A 26067-nucleotide genomic window follows, 5' to 3' on the forward strand; every position below is an offset into this window, starting at 1 on the left:
TATTTGTGGAACATAGGAATAACATGGAGGACATTAGGAGAAGGAAAGGAAAACTGAAGTGGGGGAAATTGGAGGGGGAGATGAACCATGGGAGACTGTGGACTCTGAGAAACAAACTGAGGGTTTTGGAAGGAAGGGGGTGAGGGATAGGTGAGCCTGGTGGTGGGTGTTAAGGAGGGCACATATTGCATGGAGCCCTGGGTGTGGTACATAAACAGTGAATCTTGAAACCCTGAAAAAATTAAATTAAATTAAAAAAAAGAAAAAGCATCCAAACTATTTCAGATGACATGATACTATATAATGAAAACACTAAAAACTTGACCAAAAACCTGCTAGAAGTGATACATGAATTCAGTATAATTTCACGATACAAAATCAAATTACAGAAATCTGTTGCACTTCTATACAGCAATAATGAAGCAGCATAAGGAGAAATTAAGGAATCATTTCCATTTTAATTGCATCCAAAACCATAAGATACCTAGGAATTAACCTAACCAAAGAGGTGAAATATCTGTACTCTGAAAACTATAAAACACCGAGGAAAGAAATTGAAGATGACATGAAGAAATGGAAAGACATTCCATGCTCATGGATTGGAAAAACAAATATTATTTAAATGTCTATACTACCCAAAGCAATCTACACATTTAATGCAATTCCATCAAAATACCACCAGCATTTTTCACAGAGCTAGAACAAACTGCTAAAATTTATGGAACTACAAAAGATCCCAAATAGTCAAAGTAACCTTGGGAAAAAAAAAAAAAAAAAAAACAAAAACCAAAAAAAAAACGTAAACCAAAAAAAAAAAAAAAAAAAAAAAAAAGAAAAGAAAACAAAAGAAAGAAAAAAGAAAAAAAGAAAAGCATCACTATTCCAGACTTCAAGTTATATTACAAAGCTATAGTAATCAAAGCAGTATGGTACTTGCAAAAAAAAAATAGACAAAGATCAATAGAACAGAATAGAAATCCCAGAAATGAACCCACAACTATATCATCAATTAACCTTCAACAAAGGAGGAAAGGATATCCAAATGGGAAAAAGAATGTCTCTTCATCAAATGGTATTGGGAATACTGGACAGCCACATGCATAAGAATGAATCTGGACCACTTTCTTACACCAAACACAAAAATAAACTCAAATGGATTAAAGACCTAAATGTGAGAGAGGAAACCATTAAAATCCCAGAGAAGAACATGGGCAGTAACCTCTGACATTGGCTATAGCAACTTCTAGATATGTGTCCTGAGGCAAGTGAATTGAAAGCAAAAATAATCTATGGGGACCTCATCAAAATAAAATGCTTCTGCACAGCGAAGGAAACAACAAAACTAAAAGGCATCCTGTGGATTGGGAGAAGATATCTGATAAAGGGTTAGTATTCAAAATATATAAAGAGCTTATAAAACTCAACACCCAAAAATGAAAAATCCAATTAAAAACAGGTAGAAGACATGAATAGACATTTTTCCATAGAAGATATACAGATGACCAACAGACACATGAAAAGTTGCTCAACATTTTCCTCATGCATGAGCAAAGTGATAGTTTTCACTTAATTGGAAATTTACTGCTATTTGGAAATAAACTTCAAATTCTTGGGTGTGCTCATTTCCAATCACAGTGAAGTGGTGAGGTATTTTTTTTTTTTTTGGCTGTCTGTTAGATATATGCCAAATATTTTAAAATAAGCATGTATTCTGAAATAAAATAAAATAAAATATAGCACATATTATGAAAATCTTAAGTGGTACTTACTGATAGATGCCTCCAAAGCACTCTAAGTTTTTATTTCAGAAGATATCCCATAGGTTAGCCCTGTTCTAGTCTTGCTCCCTATATTAAGATCCACCCCTCCCTCCCAGACACCCCCTTATCCTCCAGTCTACTCAATCTTCTGTCTTTTCTTTTTCTTTGCATTTTACAGAAGCTAAAAAAAACTAAAAATTAAAGGGATAGGAGGAAAAATATTGGTTCTGAAGTATATGAAGATTCCAACAAACTTAAATTCTGTTTGCTATAGATTAAAGCTATACAAATGCCGTTTTCAACTGTGCATATTCCTTTAGATGACACCAAGCTAGGGTCAGAATTTAGAATACAGGATTTTACTTAGCATCTTCAGAAAAGGGCACTTTCTGAGTTGAAGTCATTTTAACACATAAACATATCCATATTTTTAGATATATTGGTGGTGGCTTTATATATTATATTAAATTTAAAACATTTTGGTAGAGCAGACAATGCATGCAGTTTGAAATCTTAGAATCTGGCGGGTCTTGTCATATATAATTCACTACCTAGACTGTAACAAAATAGTATGTTAAGACTAATATTTTAAAAAATTTCTCTGATAACATCTGGAAATGACAAAAACCTCAAATTAAGAGTATGTATACTTTGATTAATCATTTAGACTTTGGGTTCCCAAACTGGATAATACTGCCACCTTGTGGCAAACACTTATTATGGAGGGGTTTGTTTAAATATTAAAAAACCACCACCACCCCCTGGTTTTTCCCTGATGGTATTACAGCTACAGTGTGAAGATACTTGCATGGCTGATGGAGGCAGTCTCATTCTGTATTCCAAAGATGGGACAATTTGTGTTAATAAGTAACTGAGCAAGAATATGCATTCTTGGTGTGTTCTCTTAAAATCAAAATTGAGTAATATTCAAACCAAACATTCTTTAAAAAAGAAAATGAAAACCTACATGACTTTCAAGAAATGTAAATGTTTATGAGCCAAAATACAAAAGAAACTATTTAACAGATATAGGTCATTAAACTAATTTCTGGTTTTATCCCTTTAAGGGATCAACTGGACATATGTCTCCTCTAAAAAAGCAGGAAAAAAAAGTCAAACATCCCCATGATAAATTATGCAAATGGTTTGATTTTGTAAAGCAAACAGCAAAGTTCCTTCACCCCTTTCATGGCATTTCAGAAAAACCAAAATGGTAACTGGTTTTTCCAAATTTTGTCTGAACTTTTCATTGTGTAACTTAAGTCAAATTATCTAACCTCTCTGAATCTGTTTTTCTACCTGAAACAATGGTCATAATAATATCATCCAAGTCGCTGGACTTTATGAGGATTAAATGAATTACTGCAAGTAAATTGTTCCTTAAAATCATGCCTAACATCACAGGAATCATTCATAAAATTTTGCATCTCATTATTATTACAAATGGATTGAGATCAAATTATCTACATATAATGTGTTAGGTTTATCATAATTTTGTGATGTGACTTGATTTGCCTGTCATTATATGAAAATGGGCTCTCTAGTTTCCATTTACAGCCAGTATATGCCAAATGGTGATTGTGCCTCCACAGTTCTATTTATTGTTTTGTCCATGCGATGGGCTTTGGACTCTGTCCCCCTTCTGCCATGTATTAGACTTGGAAAAACTAGTTAATTCAGATTATTAATAAAGTGTAGAACAGTATATATTTCACAGAGTTGCTTTGGTGATTAAAAGAAGTAATGTATATATAAAGTATGAGACTTAAAACAGCTTCAATCAAGGCTCTCTGGTATAGTTAAAAAAATAAAATTCACTCCATCCGTAACAATTTTAGTATCTATTACATAATATACATTGTTGTAGAAATGAGCCAACAAGTAAAATTATGGGAGAAGGGTTCCTGTGAGGGAGGATGGGGTTAAAGGATAATATACTTGATTTCACAGGTATTAGGGTGGACAATAAGTATAGTGTGTGTAAGAGGCAGGATAGTGTGATGGCAAGATGCCTGAAAATGGAGTTGGACAGATCTGGGCCTGAATTCAGGTTCTTTTCCAATCGTTTAGGCCTTGGTTATTTTACCAGATCTTTTGAACAATTTTCCCCAGAAGTGGGAAAAATAGGATTGCTATGGGATTAAATGAGAAAATGTAATGGGCTTCCCACTGAGCCTAGGTCATAAAGTAAGTCAATAAATAGTAACCAGTTATTTTTAATTATTTGTAAAGAAATATTTTCTGTATTAGAGACTTGAGCACCTCATTGGAACAACCTTTTTAAACATTCTAGTTTCGATGCCTGTGGGAAAGAGGTGGTAAGTGGAAGTCAGGACAGAAATAGGAAGTGAATTATTTCAGGGCCAGGGAACGGGACAAGCAGAATTAAAGTAACTATCTTTGAACTGAGTGGTTAAAATAGCAGGTAATTTAGGGAGACTGCCAAGCATAAATAAGCTCTCAGACTCCTTCTAGCTTCTTGCTTCACTCTCTCAAGATCCAAGAAAAGAGGAAATAAAGTGGTTGTCAAACAGGTCCTATCCCTCACCACATGGGGGAGCACTTAGGCACATTAAACATGAGCATTGTGACTTCATCACTATGACGCAGCGACTGTGCAAGGGGGTGAAGCAGTAATACTCCCCCAGGATCATTTTCTTCTTCCCCTCACTTCTGGCCTGTTGGCAGAGAAAGGCCAGATGACAACCTGAAATCCAGCCAAGCCTACAGCTGTAATCGCTGGTGAGGTCAACTCCAGCAAATCAGAGGCATCAATACTCTTTAGGTAGACCTTTATTTTACCCATTCTCATCTTGATAGAGGGGTCTCAAAGTACGAATCAAGTTGAGAAAAAACAGAAACATCCTAAAGCCTCCCACTACAGCACTGTAGTTAAAGACCCCTTCTCCATCAAGACACTTAGTCACTGGCCAACCAGTCATCTGCCAACCCATCATCTGCTAGCCAGTCCTCAGCCAACCAGTCATAAGTCAGCAAGTCCTTAGCCAACCAGGGATGAATCAACTGGGCGTAAACCAATCAGGCATGAAGGAATCAAGCTTACCAGACATGAACCAACCAGGGATGAGCCAGCCAGGCACAAGCTTATTTGGTACAAACCAACTGGACATAAATCAACCAAATACAAGCTTAACTGACATGAACCAACTGAGCATGAAACAACCGGGGAGGAGTCAATCAGGCGGAAGTCAACCAGGCACATGGCGTCCAGGTTTGAGCCAACTAGGCCTGAGCCAACCAGCCCTAAGCCAATCAGGCATGAGCCAACCAAGCATGAGGCAACCATACTCGAGCCAATTCAGCACAAGTCAACAAAGCATGAGGCAACTAGGCCCAAGCCAACCATTCACAAGTCAACCAGGCCCGAGGCAACCAGGCCTGAGCCAATTCAGTATGAGTCAATCTGGCATGAGGCAACCAGGCTGGAGCCAATCAGGCCCAAGTCAAGCAGGAACAAGCCAATCAGGAACAAGTCATGAAGGTATGAATCAACCAAGTCCAAGCCAACCAGGCATGAGGCAACCCGGCAGAAGCCAATCAGGCATGAGGCAACCAAGCAAGAATTCTTTCCGAGTAAGACCTGCAGAGGCTCATGACTGCCCAGAAATCCTGCGCCTAATTAAAGTAAGCATCTTTCTCCTTATTCTGTGGAGTTTCATGGCATTAGCTTAGGGCTGAGAGTAAGGAAGGCTTAGGTTGGGTTTGAATCCTAGCTCTGCTAATTATGACCCATGTACACAACTTTCTGGAAGTTACTGGACCTCTCTAGGCTTCAATTTTCACATCTAAAATCAAGATCATAATACTATCTACATGAAAAGATTGTTGTAATAACATAAAATAAATATACATAAATTTTTTTACTTAAAGTAGTGGGCTCAGGAAGTTGGGAGGGATGAATTCATGGATATTTCAGGGACCTAGTATTTTGTCCCTCCTAGGATATTTTTAACTTTGAAAGAGGATCTTAGAGAAAAGGAATGTTTCACTTAAATGAATGACCTATCAGTGATAGAATTTCAGGTATTAATATATAAGATTTTAGGGTAGGAAGTCTCGTTGCTTTTAGGACCACACCCAAGTGTAGAAGCTAATGATTGTGCAGGAAACAATATTCAACCAGAATAATTTTCCATACAATTTCAGACAATTCTTTGACTCCTAAAGCCCATTTTAATGGTTTTCCTGGAAATCATCCCAGTAAAGAGGACAAACTAATAGTGACAGTTACTGTGCTGAAGTTCTGTGGTACTCAAAGCAATCACTTATGTGATGCACAATCTATAACAACTCCATATAAAAGTAGTAGCCTAGATTTTTAATGGATTAAATATGAGACTGGAATAAGGCACAGGTTATAGATAAGGGAACCTTATAAAGAGTTTTGCAATGAAAATGTTCCCATCTACTAATTTATATATACATATATTTTATATATATTGATTTATATATATTCTTTCTTCCTATCTATCTATCCTTAAATTAGGCCAAGTTTCTGTTCCCTTTTATCAGAGAATGTGTTTTAATGGCCAAAATAGAACACCAAACATTTTCTAGTGAAATCCATCTGATGGAATGATGCTAGGTCCTATTACAGATCTGTAAGAACTGGGTTATCTATCATTCTATATCTTCCATTCTGTCCTATCCCCACAAGTTCCCATATCATTTCTCTAACTGGCATTTATCTGCATGATTAGATCACCAATCAAAATACTAGGTACAACATGTTAATTATTCCATAAGCACACTTTCCCATGTCAAAAAATTAATTTTTTGTAGCTTAGTATCTGACACTCAGTTGGCAATTAATAAATTTATTCTTGAATGGCAATGAACCTCTCTATCCAGAAAAATTACCTTATCTTTCCAAACATCACCAAGGGAAAAATATATCATGGACTGTCCCACTTCAATTAACCTGTATTTGTGGAGTTCCTGAAAACATTTACTTTTAAATTTGCCTCATATACCAGAATATACTCCAGGAAGTTCCTTGGGAATAATTCTAGTGAGTATTCACTAGAAAAGTAACAGAAAAGCTAAAATTACTTACTCTTATAGAAATGAGACATTACTTACTCATAGACATGAATGTAATAATTAATTTGCTTTGAGATTTATGCTCTAATAATCTGAGAGTGGGCAACGACTTTCCAAGCATGAGATCCAAATCATGTATTAATTTTAATGTGCAAAAAAAAATGATATAGTGAAAAGCCACATCAACAAAGTCTAAACTGGGAAAAACACCTCACAGGCAAACATGACAGATGTTTCTGTAAAGTCTACTAGCTTTATTGTATATAGACTTTGTGACATCTACCTTCAATATGCAGGAACATTTTTCACTTTACTTCCACCTTTCTGGTTGTATTCAAGTTACCTAGACAATCTTCATGAGTGAGTTATTGACATAGTTGATATTCTCTCTATGTACATTTAGATTTTAAGGTTCAAGATGACTGGAGTTAATTCTCACTCATGTCTGTTAATATTGACTGTGGCGGGGCACCTGGGTGGCTCAGTGGGTTAAAGCCTCTGCCTTCAGCTCGGGTCATGATCCCAGCGTCCTGGGATGGAGCCCCACATTGGGCTCTCTGCTCAGCAGGGAGCCTGCTTCCCTTCCTCTCTCTCTGCCTGACTCTCTGCCTACTTGTGATCTCTGCCTGTCAAATAAACAAAAAAACTTAAAAAAAATATTGACTGGGGCATCTTATGTTAATGAACGCTCAATAAATAAGTGCTCAAGAAAAAACTTCATGATTATCATAGTAAGAATTTGTTATTAAGCCATAAACTGAAAGTTTTCTCTACTTTGATAGGAATTGGCTTCCTGTGAAAACATGTTAGATTCAGTGAAGTTAACAGTAACAGGTAAGACATTTTATAGTATTTTCAGAGGTAAAAAAAGAAACATGGCATAAAATATACACACATACTGCTTGTATCTAGATATGTGGTATGTAGTATGTAGTATCTAGATATGCTGCTGTCCTTGGTACACAAAGATGGTGCCATTAATAGTATCTACATGGGCAGGACAATGGCTTGGTAGCTTTGTCAGTGATCCACTATTTCATATTTTCCCCATTTTTAAGTATGAAATTCATATTTAAGAGTTTTTACATTTTAATGGCTGCAATAGACTTCAACTAATTTTCAAAATGTAGAATGAGCAGTGTAACTGTTCAAAGAAAGTAAATTTAATGCCCAATATGTCCGTAGTAACTTTATAGGATGAAACGGATAAACATAAAATGACAAGCTATTTTCAAGATATTTACTACATTTTGATAGCCAGCAATATTAAAAGGATAGGCTAGTGTTTTATAATGAATTGGAACCTTTTAGGCAGGAAATATGAACACTAAGAAATGATTGAAGTGTAGAACATTACACACTTGGATTTCTAAATGAATTTGAGGATCAGCTTTACCATTTCTGTGAAAAGGGAAAGGGACTGGAATTTTGATAAGGATTGCATTAAATCTTTAGATCACTTTGGGTAGTACTGACATCTTAATAATGTTAACTCTTATCTACGAATACAAGAAGTCTTTCAATTTATTTAGGTCCTTTTCTTTCAGCAATGTTTTTGTAGTTTTCAGCATGCAAATATTTCACCTCTTTGGTTATATTTATTCCTAGTTATTGATTTTAGAGGCCACTGTAAATGGAGTTGCTTTCTTGGTTTACTTTTTCATTTGTTCTTTTTATGTATAGAAACAAAACTGACTTTTGTTGATCTTGTCACCTGCAAATTTGCTGAATTCCTTTATCAGCTATAGTAACTTTCTTTTTGGGTTTTTTATCAGTAGGATTATGTCATCTACAGAGATCATTTTACCTCTTTTTTTAAAGATTTTATTTATTTATTTGAGAGAGAATGAGAGAGAGATCACGAGTTGGGGGGGAGGGCAGAGGGAGCTGCAGACTCTCTGCTGAGCAGGGAGCCCAACACAGGCCTCAATCCCAGGGCCCTGGGATCATGACCTGAGCCAAAGTCAGACACTCAACCAACTGAGCCACCCAGGCGCCCCTCATTTTACCTCCTTCTTTCTAATTTAGATAGCTTTTAATTCTTTTTCTTTTCTAAAAGCTTTGGCTGTAACTTTTAGTACAATGTTGAATAGCAGTAGTAAAAAGTAGGCATCCTTTTCAAGATGGGATCAGGGAGATAGACAAACCATAAGAGACTCTTAATCTCAGGAAACAAACTGAGGGTTGCTGGTGGGGGTGAGGTGGAATGGAGGGGTTGAGATAGGGTGGCTGGGTTATGGACATTGGGGAGGGTATGTGCTATGGTGAGTGCTGTGTATTGTGTGACTAATGATTCACAGACCTGTACCCCTTAAACAAATAATACATTATATCTTAATTTAAAAAATGGGGATCTTTGCCTTCTTAATCTTAGGGGGTATGCTTTATGCTATTCACCACTGAGCATGAAGTTAATGGGATTTTAATAAGTACCCTTTATCAAAAATGTTGAGGAATTTTCCTCTATTCCTGATTTTCTTAGGGCTTTTGTCATGAAAGGATATTTTGTCAAATGCCTCTCCTGCATCAATTGAGATATTCATGTGCTTTTTTCCTTTTGTTCTGTCAATATGATGCATTATATTGATTGATTTTCATATGTTGAACCACCTTTTCTTCCCTAGGATAAATAACACTTGGTTATGGGTCATGGTGAATAATTCTTTTACTATGCCATGGGTTCACTTTGCTTATAGTTTGTTGGAGATCTTTGCATCTATATTAATAAGGGATATTGGTCTGTAACTTTGTTTTCTTATGATGTCTTTTTTTTAAATGATTTTATTTATTTATTTGAGAAAGAGAGCCAGAGAGAGCAAAAGTGGGGGGAGGGGCAAAGGGGGAGGGAAAAGTAGACTCCCTGGCTGAGCAGAGAGCTGGACATGGGGTTCAAACCAGACGCTTAACTGACTGAGGAACCCAGGTGTCCCTCTTGTGATGTCTTTACTTATCTTTCGTACCAAAGTAATACTGACTTCATAGAATGAATTAGGACATGTTTCTTTATCTTCAAAATTTTTTGGAAGAGCTTGAGGATTATGTTAATTCTTCTTCAAGTGTTTGATAGGCACCCAGGTGGCTCAGTCATTAATCATCTGGCTTTGGCTCAGGTCATGATCCCAGGGTCCTGGGATTGAGCCCCCCCATTGGGCTCTCTGCTCTGCAGGAAGTCTGCTTCTCCCTCTCCCACTCCCCCTGCTTGTGTTCCCTCTCTCACTGTCAAATAAAATCTTAAAAAAAAGATGTTTGCTAGAATTCACTAGGGAAACCATTCATGGTTCCTGACTTTTCTTGTTTTGAGAAATTTTTTTTTTTGATTACTGATTCAAACTCTTGTTAGAGGTCTGCTCAGATTTTTTCTTGTATCAGTTTAGGTCGTTTGTGAGTTTCAAGAAATTTGTTCATTTCTTCTAGGTTATCTAATTTCTTGGAGTAAAGTTCATAGCATTTATTTATCATTTTCATCTCTGTAACATCAGTAGTAGTGTTGCTTTATTTCTGATTTTAGTTAACTTGCATCTTCTCTTTTTTGTCAGTCTACTTGTCCAGTTTTTGATATTTTCAAAGAATCAACTTTTGGTTTTACTGCTTCTTCTCTATTGTACTTTTCCCCTTTATTTTGTTTATCTCTGCTCTAAACTTTATTATTAACTCCCTTCTGTTAGCTTTGGGCTTAGTTTGCTCCTTTTTTCTAGTTTCTTAAGGTATAAGGTTAGGTATTACTTGAGGTTTTTTGTTTGTTTGTTTGTTTGTTTGTTTTAGTGTAGGCATTTATAGCGTAAGTTTCCAAGCACTGCTATCACTGCATTCCATAAGTTTCATATGTTGTATTTTCATTTTCATTCATCTCTGTTTTCTAATTTCCCTTGTGATTTCTTCTTTGACCTATTGGTTAAAAGTCCATTACTTTCTACATATATGTCATATTCCTAGTTTCCTTCTGCTGTTGATTTCTAGTTTCATTCCACTGTGATTGGAAAAGATACTGTGTATTATTTAAATCTTTCAAAATTTATTGACTTGTTTTGTGGCCTAACATATGGCCTATCCTAGACAAAGTTCCATGTGCACTTGAGAAAAATGGGCGTTATGTTGTTGTTAGGTGGAGTGTACTGTATATTTCTTTTCGGTCCATTTGATCTATATTATTGTTCAAATAATCTAGTAAATTATTTATCTTCTGCCCAGTTGTTTGATACATTACTGAAACTGAAGACCTTAAGTTTCCGACTATTAGTGTAGAATTATTTTTCTACCTTCAATTTTGTCACTATCTGCTTCATATACTTTGAATCTCTGATGACTGGTACATAAATGTTTATAAATGTTATATCCTCTTGGTGAATTGACCTTTTCTTAATAAATATATATTAATACATACATAAATATTAATAAACAAACTCCTTGTCTTTTGTAACAGTTTTAACTTAAAGTGTATTGTGTCTAATATACCACAGCCACCTCAGCTCTCTTTCGGTTACTCTTTGCATGAAATATTTTTCCCATTATTTCACTATTAACCTTTCTATGTGTGTGTTTAAATCTAAACTGAGTCCCCTATAAACAGCATAGAGTTGGATAATTTGTTTTAATTTTGTTTTAATCCATTATGCTCATTTCTGTCTTTTGCTGTTTTCTATACGCCATATAGCCTTTTTGTTCTTCATCTCCTCCAGTGCTACCTTCTTTTGTGTCTTGTTGATTTCTGTATTGAAATATCTTGATTCCCTTCTCATTTCATTATGTGTATATTTTATAGATATTTTCTTTGTGGTTATTATGGAAATTACATTTAACATCCCAAAGTTATAATAATCCAATTTGAATTTATATCAGCTTACTTCCAATAATATATAAAATTCTTCTCTTATACATCTCCATTTCCCCCTTTTATGTTACTGATGTTAGAGATTACATCTTTATACATTGTGTATCCAATAACATAACCAATTTTATGCAGTTGTCTTTAATTATGTAGAAAATAAAAGGTGGAGTTATAAACAAAATTAAAATAACTATAGTCCTTTTAAATGCCATGTATTTACATTTAACTCGGTACCTTTAGTTTTTTTTTTTTTTAAAGATTTTATTTACTTATTTATTTGACAGAGAGAGAGAAGGCAGAGGCTTAACCCACTGAGCCACCCAGGTGCCCCTCAGTACCTTTAGTTTTATCTTTATTTCTTTATGTGGCTTGAGTTACTATCTAGCTTTCTTTCATATCAACCTGAAGGACTTCTAGCATTTTATGTAGGGAAGTCTTGTGATAATGAAATCCCTCAGGTTTTTGTTTTTGGTGGTGATCAAGGGATGTCTCAATTTCTCCCTCATTTTTGAAGGGCAGTTTTGGTGGAGATACAATTCTCAGTTGGCAGGATCCCCCAGAACTTTGACTAGATCAATCCACTGCCTTCTGGTCTCCAAGGTTTCTGATGAGAAATCAGCTGATAATCCTACTGATGAGCCATTGTAGGTGACAAGTTCCTTTTCCCTTGCTGCTTTCAAAATTTTCTCTTTGTCTTTCAGCAGTTAAAGTATGTGTCTTGGTGTTGCTTGTTTTGGATTTATTTGTATGAAGTTGTTTTTGTATGGAGTTTTGTTTTGTATGGAGTTTGTTGAGCTTCTTGGATTTGTAGATACATTAACTGATTCAAATTTAGAAAGTTTGCAGCCATCATTTCTTCAGATACTTTTTTCCTCTCTTTCATCCTCCTAAGAACCTGCCATATAGTGTGTATATTGGCCCACTCCATAGTGTTCCACAAAGCCCTTAGGCCTTGTTTACTTTCTTCATTGTTTTTCTTTCAGTTCCCGAGATGGTAATTTCAATTGTCTTATATTCAAATTCACGGATTTTTTTTCTTCTGCTAGTTCAATTCTGATTTTGCTCCTCTACAGTGCATTTGTCACTTCAGTTATTGTACATAATTATCAGCTTCAGAATTTTTTGTTTTTTTTTTCATAATTTGTATGTTGTTACCGAGATTCTTATTTTATTCACATATTTGTTTCCCGTTTTTGTGCATTCTTTTTTTTTTAGCTCTTTGAGCATTTTTAAGACAGCTCTTTTAGTCTTGGTCTAGTACATGTGGGCTTCCTCAGGTATGTTTTCTACTGATTTATTTTATTCTTTTGAATGAGGAATAGTTTCCAGATTCCTTGAATGCCTTGTGATTTGTTGTTGTTGAAAACTGGACATTTGAATCTTAGTATGTGTTAACTCTGGAAATAAAATTCTCCCCCTTTGGGGCACCTGGGTATCTCAGTGGGTTAAAGCCTCTGCCTTTGGCTCGGGTCATGATCCCAGGGTCCTGGGATCGAGCCCCGCATTGGGCTCTCCACTCAGCAGGGAGCCTGCTTCCTCCTCTCTCTCTGCCTGCCTCTCTGCCTACTTGTGATCTGTCAAATAAACAAATAAAATCTTTAAAAAAAATTATCCCCCTTCCCCAGGAATGTTTTTTGTTTTTGTTTTGTTTTGTTTTTATTATTATAGGGTATCTCTGTTAAGAGATCAGCCTGAGTTAAATGTTTAAGGTATTGTGAGGTCGTGTCTATGTCTGTGTCTTTCCCTGGTCATGCACGGTAGCTTTGTAAATCCTCTGTATATGTGGTTGGTTTTAAATATCAAACAAAACAAGTGTGGCTCTTTTTACATCTGGAAGCTGCTTTCATTGGTGAAGGTTGGAAAAATGGTGGTCAACTTCAAAGCTCTCACCTCAGCATTCAGGGTAGCAATCCATGCCTCAGCATTCAGAGTAGCAATCCATGATCAGAACACAGAACTCTAGTATTTGGAGGATAAAGCCTAATGCCTACCCTGGCTCCAGCAAATCACTTAGCAATTTGTGTTTTGTATACCTGCTGCCATGAAGCAAGGAGACAGGGGAGACTTATAAGCCACCAGTGGGCTGACAGCTGAATTTAACCAACATTAACTGAAATTTACCAGCCAAGCTGTCCTCTGGAAGCTGCAAACGTTCGAATAAACTCTAGAGTTCCAGAATATCCACTGCCAGTACAGTTATACAGGTGAAGAGATGAATTCCTGGTGCTGCCTACTCTGCCATCTTCCTTTTCTTTATTATAAACTTTCTAACATACTGTATATGAATTTGTATTTCAGATTTACTCAGGGATGGCTTTGGGGACAATCCCCTTTTCTACTGCCTAATTGCAGAAGTACACAATCAACAAAAACCATCAGGTAAAATAAATCTGCCTCTTCCAATTTAATCTGGAGTATACTTTCTCTACCCTGAAAATGAAGAACAGTTTGATAGTACAGAATTACTATTAAACAGAGTAGAAGGGCATAAGCATACAAACTCATTTTTTTTTAAAGAAAATGTGTGGTATGTATTTGTATGTGCATACGAAAATTTTTGAAGAATATACATTATTAAAAGATGGCTTATCTTTTTTAAGATTGTGTTATAAGGGACTTAAGCCTACATTACATATTTTTTTATTGTTTGATATTTTGTCCAGTAAGCTCTTACTAATTTAATAAGGAAATCACTAAGATACTCAATTTTAGAGGAAAGAACACTCCAAGATTCAAAGCATTAACCTCATCGTACCTTTTCTTCCCTCTTCTAGGCAAAGTGACTGTTGGATTTGCCATGTACTATTTTACATACGACCCCTGGATTGGCAAGTTACTTTACCTAGAGGACTTTTACGTCATACAAGCTTACCGAGGTCAAGCTATACTTATATTACTACGTACAGTTTAGAAGTTAAAATGGCACATTTTAAGGAGTAGAGATACTGCTTCAGTATAAATATGGTGTTTAAATTAGTTTATGTAACTCACTTCTATTTAATGAGACTGATCACTATCCTAGTTATCCTTGCATATGGTGAAAACTCAATCACAGGTTAGAAAATGACTTTCATGGCTCCCATCAAGGTTTGAATACACCAAGTTATCACAGCTACCCTTTTATCTTAAAAAAAAATCTATTTATATTTTAGATTGTGTTGTCTGAAAATGAATAAGAAGTATACTATATTAAGTGTGACAGGGACTCATTTCTGCTTCACCAGTCTTTAAATACAATATCTCTTCTATTACCTTTGGAACCACTTTACAATTAGGAAGAAGATATTAAAAACATTCATGAGTTTGAGTTGAGTTTCAACATAACTTGTTAAGAATATATAACAGCCAGATATAGGGTTTTATGTTTTACTTCTTTAAGATTAAAGCAAATGAATTTAAGTGGATTTTTTTTCAACTCATGCCATTTTCCATTATCTATTTAAAAGGTCTAGGTATTGGAGCTGAAATGCTGAAGAGGTTAAGTCAGGTGTGTATTACATTTGGTACTGGTATTCTATATGTTATCATTTTCTTCATTAAATATTATTTGACAGGGTGTAAATTAGATAATTTCTCTCACCTTCTGAATATATCCTCAAAACATACTTTTTATTCCAATTAAAAACACATTTTCAAATCAGATAGTCATATAAGTTATATCTGAATTACATTTAATCAAAAATTGATTTGTATGTAATCTGCAACCATAGTATACACCACTTTCCTATAAAGCAGAAATAAGCAAGAGGGGGATTAGAAGGCAATTTCAATTTTACCTATAAAATAGGTCCAAGGTATGAATATAAGAAGAGCATAAAAATGACTTCTGGGAAGTTGGAGGAGTAGGAGCCTCCTAAACTCATTTTGTCCCAGGGACACACCAAGAAAACAGCCACATCAGTATAATCAACCCAGAAAATGACCTAAAGACTAGCAGAACACATATTCCACAGTTAATCAAAGAGAGGAGTTCACATCGAAAAGGGTAGGAGAGGCAGAGACAAGGTCAAGAACCAAATTCCTGGGGAGACTAAGCACAAGTGGGAGAGACATCACAAGCACGTAGAATGGAGAGGATCAGATTCACACCAGGAAACCTAGGCATGAGGGATCTGCATTGGAGACAAGTTCCCATAACATTTGGCTTTGAAGACCATGGAGCTTAACTTCTTGAGTTTTTACAACCAGTTGGGCTTAACTACAGGAGCTTTGAAAAATCAGTGGGCTTGGGGCACCTGGGTGGCTCAGTGGGTTAAGCCTCTGCCTTTGGCTCAGTTCATGATCTCAGGGTCCTGGGATCTAGCCCCGCATCGGGATCTCTGCCCAGCAAGGAGCCTGCTTCCTCCTCTCTCTCTGCCTGCCTCTCTGCCCACCTGTGATCTCCCTGTCAAATAAGTAAATAAAATCTTTAAAAAAAAATCAGTGGGCTTAGCACTGAAAGTGAGAGGGCAACAGCAAATAGAGTCCCCGACCTTAAAGAAACAGCATAACAAAACAACCCCACAAAGATAGAGCATAGAAGCAACAATATGAAAAATGCATAAGGTATCCAAGAGGATTTCTTTACAAATCTCAGAATATGTGCTGGTGGGAACCATTTCTCTTCTCACTAAATCCCTACTTCCCAGCCTAGAGAGTGGGATACCTATGGGAAACAGGATGTACTGCACCTACCTTGCTAATACCATGCATCCCACCCCACATTCTCCTGTGGATCCACTCCATCCATTTCATTCCACTGAGCAGGAGTCCCTCCAAAGCAGCTCCTGCCAGGTCTTATTTAAGCAGCTCTGGCAGTGACCTGCACCAATCCAAAATGATTCCTGCCTTGGGGAGAGGGAAAGATAACCCTGGACATCAGTTTGACTGAAGCCCTGGCAGCTAAACCATGTAATTGGCAGTGCAGAGAGTGTACTGCTGATCAGTGGGTCTGCAGTATCAGCACATGGACTGGGGGACAGGCACCTGATATGATAACTGGCTCTGTCCACCAACAAAAACCTTTCAGGGGTAGCAAAGAGAGACTTGTACAGTTTGGAGTCACTGCATGGAAGCTTGGCAATAGGTATCTGGTCTGCCAGCCCTGCCAACCAATAAAAGACTCTCAAGGTAGGAGAGCACCCTGCAGGCTGGTGCTACCACAGCCCTAAGAGACAAACGGGATATCATCTAATTTGTTTACAGCCCCTGCCCACCAACAGAAGCCTCTTAGAAGACAACACAGGGAAAGCACTCTGCAGTCTGGTATGACTTCAGCCCCAGCAAACTGGGCTTAGGGCAGGCATTTAGTCTGACTGCTGACAATGTCCAACTCTAAGCCTATGGCCACAGAATGGCCCTGAACAACACAGGACCAAATGCAGCCCACAAAAATCAAAGAATGGACTGAAAGCAAGTGAGGCTTAGCCACAACAGTAGGGCACACAAACCACAGAGAGGACACCCATGAAGTACCTGGTTCTGGTGAACAGGGGACATTGTGCTACAGGAAACCACAGGACCTCTTCTTTGTAAGACCACTACATTCAGGATAGGAGATGTAACTGATTTTGCTAATACATATAAACAAACATAGAGAATTAGACAAAATAAAACAGAGGAATATATCCCAAATGAAAGACCAGAACAAAACCACAGCAAAAAAGCTAAATGAAATGGAAATAAAGAATATACCTGGTAATGAATTCAAACTAATGGTCATAAAGACACTGGACTTGAGAAAAGTGGAAAAACATAAGAACACCTTCAACAAAGAAATAGAAAACAAAAAAGAACCAATCAGAGATGAAGAATTTACTGAAATGAAAAACAGACTAGAGGGAATCAATGATTAGAGGAGGCAGAAGACAGATCAGTGAGCGGGAAGACAGAGTATTGGAAAGCAACAATGCCGAACAGGAAAAAGAAAAAAAAATAATTAAAAATGAGAATATGGTTAGGGAACTCAGCAACATCATCAAACCTAATAAAATTCACACTAAGTGGATCCCAAAAAGAGAAAAGAGGGAAGGGGACAGAAAACTTATTTGAAGAAATAATAGCTAAAAACTTCTCCAATCTGGGGAAAGAAACAGACATTCAGACCCAGCAGGCACAGAGAGTCCCCAAGAAAATCAACACAAGGCAATCCACACCAACACACATAATGATTAAAATGGCAAAAAAGTATTGAAAAGAGAGAATTTTAAAAGCAGTAAGAGAAAAGTTACATACAAGGGAAACCCCTTAAGGCCATCAGCTGATTTTTCAGCAGAAACCTTGTAGGTCAGGAAGGAGTGGTATGATATATTCAAAGTGATGAAAAGAAAAAGACTTGCAATCAAGAATACTCATTTCATGGCTATCCAGCAAGGTCATCATTCAGAATAGAAGTAGAGATAAAGAGTTTCCCAGACAAATGGAAAGAACAGCAGATCATCACAACTTAACCAGCCTTAGAAAAAACAGTAAAGAGAATTCTTTGAGTGGAAAGAAACATGATAATCAGGAGTAAGAAATTATGAAAGGAAAAAACTTTAGTTAAATACAAACAAAATAAAAGTCATAGATAAATCACTTATAAAACCAGTATGGAGGTTAAAGCACAAAAGCAGTTAAGACCAAATATATCTATAAATACCAAGTCAAAGGATTCAGAAAATGAAAGGCATGAAGTAGGACATATTATACATAAAATCGTGGGGGGAGGATAAAAATTTACTGCTTTTAGAATGGGTTCTTAAAAAGGGGTGCCTGGGTGGCTCAGTCATTTAAGTGTCTGCCTTCAGCTCAGGTCATGATCCCAGGGTCCTGGGATTGAGCCCTTGCTTCTCCTTCCTCTGCCATTCACCCACTTGTGCTCTCAGGCTCTACTTCTCAGTCAAATAAATAAATAAAATCTTTTAAAAAATACAATCAGTTCAAAGTTAATTGACCATCAACTCAATAGAGGCTGCTACATTATATGCATGTTAAATATGACCCTAATGGAAGCCACAAATTAAAAATGTCTAATAGATACACAAAAAATTAAGAGAAAGGAACCCAAGCATATCACTATAGAAAGCTATCAAAGACAACAGAAGTGCAAGAGAAAAAAGTAATAGAGAAGAACAGCAAAAATACCTGTAAAACAAGTAACAAATGGCAACAAATACACATCTATCAATAATTACTTTGAATGTAAATGAACTAAATGCTTCAATCAAAAGACATAGGGTGACTGAATGGATATAGAAGCACGACCCATTGATAAGCTGTCTATAAGAGTCTCCCTTTAGAACTAAAGGTACACGCAAATTAAAATGAAGGGATGGAAAGATATTTAACATGCTTGTAAGCTAAAAGAAAGCTGGGGTACCAATACTTAGACAAAATAAACATTAAAACAAAAACTATAACAGGAGGCAGAGAAGAATACTACATGAATACAAAGGGAACAATCCAACAAGAGGATATAATCATTGTAAATATTTATGCACCCAATATAAGAGCACTTGCATACATAAATAGCAACTATTAACAGACATAAAGCAAAGCAAAACAAAACAAAACAAAAACCCTGACATTAATACAATGATAGTAGGGGACTATAACCCTCAATTACATCAATGGATAGATCATTCAGACAGAAAATCAAGGAAACAGTGGTTTTGAATGAAACATTGGACCAGATGGATCTAAAAGATATACTCAAGAGCATTTCATCCCTAAACAGTGGGATACAGATTCTTTTCAAGTGTATCTGGAATGTTCTCCAGAACAAATCACAGATTAGATCACAAAACAAGTCTCCATAAACTCAAAAAGATTAAAATCTATCATGCATCTTCTCTGACTATAATGATATGACACTAGAAATCAAACACAAGAAAAAATCTGGAAAGAACACAAATACCTGGAGGCTAAATAACCTGCTATTAAACAATTAATGGGTCAACCAAGAAATCAAAGGAAATAAAAAAAAATACATGGATGCAAATGAAAACGAAACACAATGATCCAAAAGCTTTGGGATCCAGGAAAAGCTGCTTTAAGAAGGAAGATTATAGCAATATAGGTCTACCTGATAAACTAAGAAAAAGCTCAAATAAAGAACTAACCTTACACATAAAGGAGCTACAGAGAAAGAAAAACAAAGCCCAAATCCAGTAGAAACAAAGGAATAATAAAGAATGCAGCAAAAATCAATGAAATACTCAAAAAGTGGGGAAAAAAACAATATAACAGATCAATGAAACCAGGAGTTAGTTCTTTGAAAAGATGAACAAATTGATAAAACTTTAGCTAGACTCACCAAAAAAAGGAGAGGACTCAAAGTTAAAAATGAAGGCGAAATAATAACCAATAACTCAGAAATACTAAGGACTGTAAAAGAGTATTATGAAAAAAACTATGCCAACAACCTGGATAACCTAGAAGAAATGGATAAATTTCTAGAAACATATGACCTTCCAAAATTGAACCAGGAAGAAATAGAGAATTTGAACAGACTGATTACAAGCAATGAAATTGAATCAAGCATCAAAAAACTCCAACAAAAGTTAGGACCAGATGGCATCACAGGGATATTGTACCAGACATTCAAAGAAAAGTTAACACTTTTTATTCTCAAACTATTCCAAAAAATGGAAAAGGAAGGAAAGCGTTTAAATTCATTCTACAAAGACAGCATTACCGTAATTTCAAAACCAGATAAAGACTCTACAAAATAAGAAAACTAAAGGTAATATCTCTGATGAACATCATCAAAAAATATTAGCAAACTAAATCCAACTATTTATTTAAAAAATTATTCACTATGATCAAGTGGGATTTATTCCACAGATGCAAGGGTGGTTTAATATTCACAAATCAATCAATATGATATATCACATTAATAAGAGAAAGGATAAAAACCATATGATCATCTCAACAGCTGCAGCAAAAGCATGTAACAAAGTACAATATCCATTCATGTCAAAAAAGCTGCACAGAGTAGGTCTAGAAGAAACATACCTTAACACAATAATAAAGGCCATATAAGAAAAACCCATAGTTAACAACATACTAATTGGTGAAAAACTGAGAGCTTTTCCTCTATGATCAGAAAAAAGAAAAGAATGCCCACTCTTACCCCTGTTATTCAACATAGTACTGGACGTCCTAGCCACAACAGTCAGACAAGAAAGAGAAATAAAAGGCATTTGACTTGGTAAGGAAGAAGTAAAACTTTTACCCTTTGCAGATGTCATGATACTGTATACAGAACACCCTGAAGACTTCAGCAAAAAACTACTCGAACTGATAAATGAATTCAGTAAAGTCATAGGATACAAAATTAATACATGAAAATCTGTTGCACTTTGATACAATGATAAAGAAGTAGAAAGAGAAAGTAAGAAAACAACTGCATTGACAATTGGACAAAAAACAATAAAATATCTAGGAATAAACTTAACCAAGTAGGTGAGCAATCTGTACTCCAAAAACTATAAACCACTGATGAAAGAAACTGAAGAAACAAATGGGAAAGGGATTCCATGGCTCACGGAGTGGAAGAACCAATATTCTTAAAATGTCCATACTCTCCAAAGCAATCTACAAATTTAATTTGATCCTTATTAAACTACCAACTAATTTTTCACAGAACTAGAATAATCCTAAAATACATATGGAACCATGAAAGACACTGAATACCCAAAGTAATCACAAAAATGAACAAAAATGAATTTGTTCCCAGATGTGAAAATCTATTACAAAATAATGAAAACAGTATGACACTGGCACAAAAATAGACACACAGACAGTTCAATGGAACAGAACAAAGTCCAGAAATAAACCCATGCTTTTGTGGTCAATTAATCTATGACAAAGAAGGCAAAGAATATGCAATGGGAAAGACAGTCTATTCAACAAATGGTGTTGGAAAACAGTTCAGCTAAATGAAAATATAATGAAACTTGACCACTTTCTTCTATTATACACAGAAATAAATTCAAAATAGATTGAAGATCTAAATGTGAAACTTGAAACAGTAAACTTCCTAGAAGAAAACAGGCAATAATTTCTTTGACATCAGCCACAGAAACATTTTTTTAGATGTCATCTGGCAAAGGAAACAAAAATAAAATTATACTATTGGGACTACAGCAGAAGAAAAATCTTTTAGACAGGAAGGGAATCCACAACAAAATAAAAAGGATACCTACTAAATGGGATAAGACATTTGCAACTGATATGTCTAGCACCAGGTTAATATCCAAAATAATGTAAAGAACTTATACGACTCAACACCAAAACAAATAATCTAATTAAAAAGCTGGTGATTGCCAGAGGGAAGGTGGGTGGAGGGGATGGGTGAAATAGATAAAGGGGATTAAGAGTACACTTAACTTGATAAGTGATGAGAAATATATAAAACTGTTGAATCATTCATTATACTGTACACCTGAAACTAATATAACATTGTATGTTAATTATACTTGAAAAAAAAGCATAGTATAAAAATAAGATCCTTTTGTACTTTGGAAATGAATATGAAAATTTTAGGATCTGGCAATCACCAGTTTGTTCTCTGTATTTAAGAATGTTGTTCTGTTTGACTTTTTTCTTTGTTCATTAGTTTTGTTTCTTAAATTCTACATGAGTGAAATTACAAAGTATTTGTCTCTCTCTGGCTTAATTTCACTTAGAATTATACCCTCTAGGTACATCCATGTTGTTGCAAATGGCAACATATCATTCTTTTTATGGCTCAGTAATACACCATTGTGTGTGTATATGTATGTAAATATACATACCACATCTTCTTATCCATTCATCTGTTGATGAACACAAAGGTTGCTTCTCTTTAGCTTGGCTATTGTAAATAATGCTACAGTAGACATAGGGGTGCATATATCTTTTTGAATTAGTACTTAGTAGTGGAATTACTGTATCATATGGTTTTTTTCCATAAAGAAAAAAACTGAATTGGATTTATAGAAAAACCAATGCATAAACTTTGCAAATCATTTTTGGACTTTTCAAAGAAAGAGTTTTAAAATTCAACAGAAGTTTTTTTTTCTTCTTACAGCTTTAGGCAAGTCCTAGAGTTAACTATTGTATTATTATTTGGAAGTATTATATAGACATAGTGCTTTGCATATAGACATTTAATAAAATAAATGTGTTAATAAAGACTATGCTTTCAATTAAAAGTAACTTCTTTTTGTTTTTAAACAGATAGCCATCAGAAGCCAATGTAACTGCATGCATTTTCTTGTTGTCATTTGGAACCAGGCTTCTATTGACTACTACACTCGTCGAGGGGCCTTAGACCTTTCTTCTGAAGAGGGCTGGCATCTATTCAGGTTTAACAGAGAAGAACTCATGGATATGGCAAAGGAAGAGTGAAAGATGACCCATTTCAACTTGTCCCAACACATGCTCCAACATTCAAATGTCACCTGAGTCCAACAGCAGTTTGACTTTGAGTGTTGTACAATACAGCAAGTGATCAAACTCTGGTTTGAGCAGATCTTTTACTTTGAAGCAGATTTGGCAGATACGATCAACCTTCCTTTATCCAAATATACTAATAGCGGAGCTGATGAACCAAAAGAGTAGATAAATCAAGAATCACTTTATACTCGGTGTTAGGATATTTATTTTTTAACTACCGTATCTCACTAAATTTAAGATGTTTATATTTTCACATCTTAACAAAGCTGAAACTGGGATAAGTGTAATTACCCACTGGTAGCACTTTTTTCTTAGAGGTAAATAACGTGTCTTAGAATTGATGAAATATGGATTTGTTTGATTATAAACAGATGAGTTACAAAAAATTCATTTAAAATACTAAAGGTAAATTTTGAGGAGCTTACTTATGAAACACTAGTAAGTGAACTATTTCCCTACCCTGAGTAGCTCAAGTACCACTGACTCCTTAAGATCATCTCAGAACTACAGTTTATTTCTGAACTGTATTTTATCTCTGAGCATTTACAGCTCTTTGGTTGTATTTATCTGAGGGAAGATACTATATGTAATACTGTCTATGCATGTTTCTTTCCTTTCTAGTAGAAATATAAACCTTTTGATAGGAGTATAATTACTTTTGTATCCTGTGTTGCAAGCATAGAACACATGAGTTCCTGCTATGTATTTCATGAGCATAAAAGCTGCACAAAGATGATTCAGTCATACCCACAAGGAATCTTGTCTGTGAAAAAATACTAGTTTTAGTTTTAATAATAAATTGGATGGGTTGTCACAGCTATGAACATCCAAGTATAAAGGAAAGCAGGATAGAGATCATTTTAATCCTACCTTGGAGGATAGGGAAAGGTGACACCAGAATTGGGTTTGAAGGATGAGGAGAAGTTGGAATATGGAACAGGATTATACAGAAAAAAAAAATTCTAAGAGGAAATACGAGCATTGACAGAAAAAAAGAAAACCCAACTTAAAATAACAAAGCATGTTCATGGAGCAATGAACATTATATTATTATATATTATATTATAGATAAAATATACACTGGCAGTAGGATAGGAAAGGAGAGGAAAGATAGGATTAAAGTTGAATTGGGACCATAAGTGAAGGGCCTTATATGCCATACTTAGGAGTCTTCATTTGATGACTATATAGGCAATGATGAGCCACTGGAAGATTTCAGAGAGACAACTAACCATAATAGTTGTTAGAAAGGCAACTATGCCATAATATGACAGATGGGTTAGAAGAATAGGGTAGCAGACACTATAAGTTAGCTGAAACTCAACACCCATTCCATATCCCTTTCTCCTTGCCTTCCTCACCATAGGAAAAAAATATGATTTGCCCATTTGCCTTGAGCTAAGGTGGCTACATGGTAAGTTCTGGTCAAGATATAGATAAGAACTCTGAGAGGCACTCTATGAAAGCATTTACTTGTTTGATAAAAGAGGGTCAGAAACATCTAGTAGGGTTTGCCCTAATTTTTCTTCCTACACTGAATGTGTATATGTTCCCTAGAGCAACAACTGCCGCTTTGTGACCACAAGATGACAAGCTGACATACTAAAGAGCAGAGTGAAAAGAGAATATGTTTAGGTCCTTGATGGCACTAATGAGCTACTGAATGAACCCTGTACTGCCCAATTCCAGACTTTATATAGAGTCTCACTGACTGTGAACTGGTTTACTGTTACCTGCAGAGACAACACATTCTCTAGTGACAGAAAGCAAGATTGATGGAGGGCAGATGAAGGACTATTGTATTAATTCAGAAGGTGGTGATAAAAACTTGAATGGAAGCAAGGATTAGAGAAGAGTAGAAAAGGTTGAGTAGATTTGAAAAACACAGAAATTGAAGAAAAGAGAGGCAGAAGCAATTTAGTTTTAGGCATATTAACATTGGGGACACCTATGGCATATAAGGTAGATGTGTTAATAAATAATCAGAAAATAGGTATATAGCTCTAGAGAAATATGGGAGCTGGAAACATAAATGATAAGGAAATATAAATGGTGGCTACAGCCAGTGAAGTATATTGAATGAAAATGAGAGAGCATATAAAATGAGAAAAGATGACTAGGAATGCAACCTGAACAACCACAGCATTTTGATTCAGAGCAAGAGAATGAAGAATGACAAGATGAGCAGGAATAACAGAGAGCAAAGGGAGGAGTGAGTTTCAGGGAGGGAGTGTTTAAGAGTCAATAATTACAGAAAATTCAAATAGGTAAAGAGGTCCGGGAGTCAGAAAGTTAGAGAGGAACCAAAAGTGTAGAAGTAAGAAAGTGACATTAATTATTTTTTCCCAAAGTATGGCAATCATAGGAAAGAGAAAGGAAAGACAGCTTGAGAGGAAGTGGCAGAGTTAAAGAAATGTTTTTGTTATTCTTGTTTTTGGACAAAGAAGATCTGAAGCTATTTACAGATTGAGGAAAAGAAATTAATGAAAAGAGAAACCAAAAGGTGAAGATTAAACAGGATAGAATATGGTACTGAGAAACATGGGAAAGAAGATCAGGAACACGAATAAGCATTAGCCTTAGATGAAGGGGATGCATGGCTAGAAAGAGGTAAGTCTTGAAGGTAGAGGGGAAGAAGTTAAAATGGTCATAAAGCTCATGTTTCCCCTCCACATAACAGACAGTCATCCTCGGCAGGTATAGGAGGCTTAAGAATAGAAGGGTTGTAATATCTCTCCTGGGGAACAGAATAGGAAACCACCTAAAGGAACCAGTAGGATTACTAGGCAGCACTGGGGTGCCTTGTAGACTATGGTCCTCTTAAAAGAAGTGTTTTTGGACATTTAAGAGGAGTTGCCATTTATAAAACAAAGAGACAAAACCAAGCCCAAGTGTCGTAAAATAATGGATATTTTATTCCAGCTCTGAGGTATGAAAAAAATGGAGGGGACACATCCTTCTACACACCATTCTAATTTAGCTAACATTAATTTGAAAAAGCTAAAGCAAATATGT

At 35.7% G+C, this 26067-nt stretch overlaps 2 protein-coding genes across 4 annotated transcripts in view; one reads left to right on the top strand and one right to left on the bottom strand.

Moving 5' to 3' along the window:
* Positions 1-26067, bottom strand: part of LOC116861910 (MICOS complex subunit MIC27-like) — a 552532-nt gene that overhangs the window by 459543 nt on the left and 66922 nt on the right. The gene's annotated exons all lie outside the window — the stretch shown is intronic.
* SATL1 (spermidine/spermine N1-acetyl transferase like 1) lies at positions 4616-23158 on the top strand. 3 transcript variants are annotated; one of them, XM_032848801.1, is made up of 6 exons: positions 4616-5405; positions 7607-7658; positions 13948-14028; positions 14424-14525; positions 15096-15136; positions 22834-23158. In XM_032848801.1, the coding sequence occupies exons 1-6, from the start codon at positions 4776-4778 to the stop codon at positions 23002-23004; spliced, it is 1077 nt and encodes a 358-aa protein (XP_032704692.1). In that variant the 5' UTR covers positions 4616-4775; the 3' UTR covers positions 23005-23158. The 3 variants fall into 3 exon arrangements, with proteins under 3 accessions (XP_032704692.1, XP_032704693.1, XP_032704694.1); XM_032848802.1 differs by having other exon boundaries at positions 22891-23158; XM_032848803.1 differs by lacking the exon at positions 15096-15136 and having other exon boundaries at positions 22891-22984.

Source organism: Lontra canadensis, unplaced genomic scaffold (assembly GCF_010015895.1).
Source record: "Lontra canadensis isolate GAN:19392208 unplaced genomic scaffold, GSC_riverotter_1.0 scaffold209, whole genome shotgun sequence".
Lineage (NCBI taxonomy): Eukaryota > Metazoa > Chordata > Mammalia > Carnivora > Mustelidae > Lontra > Lontra canadensis.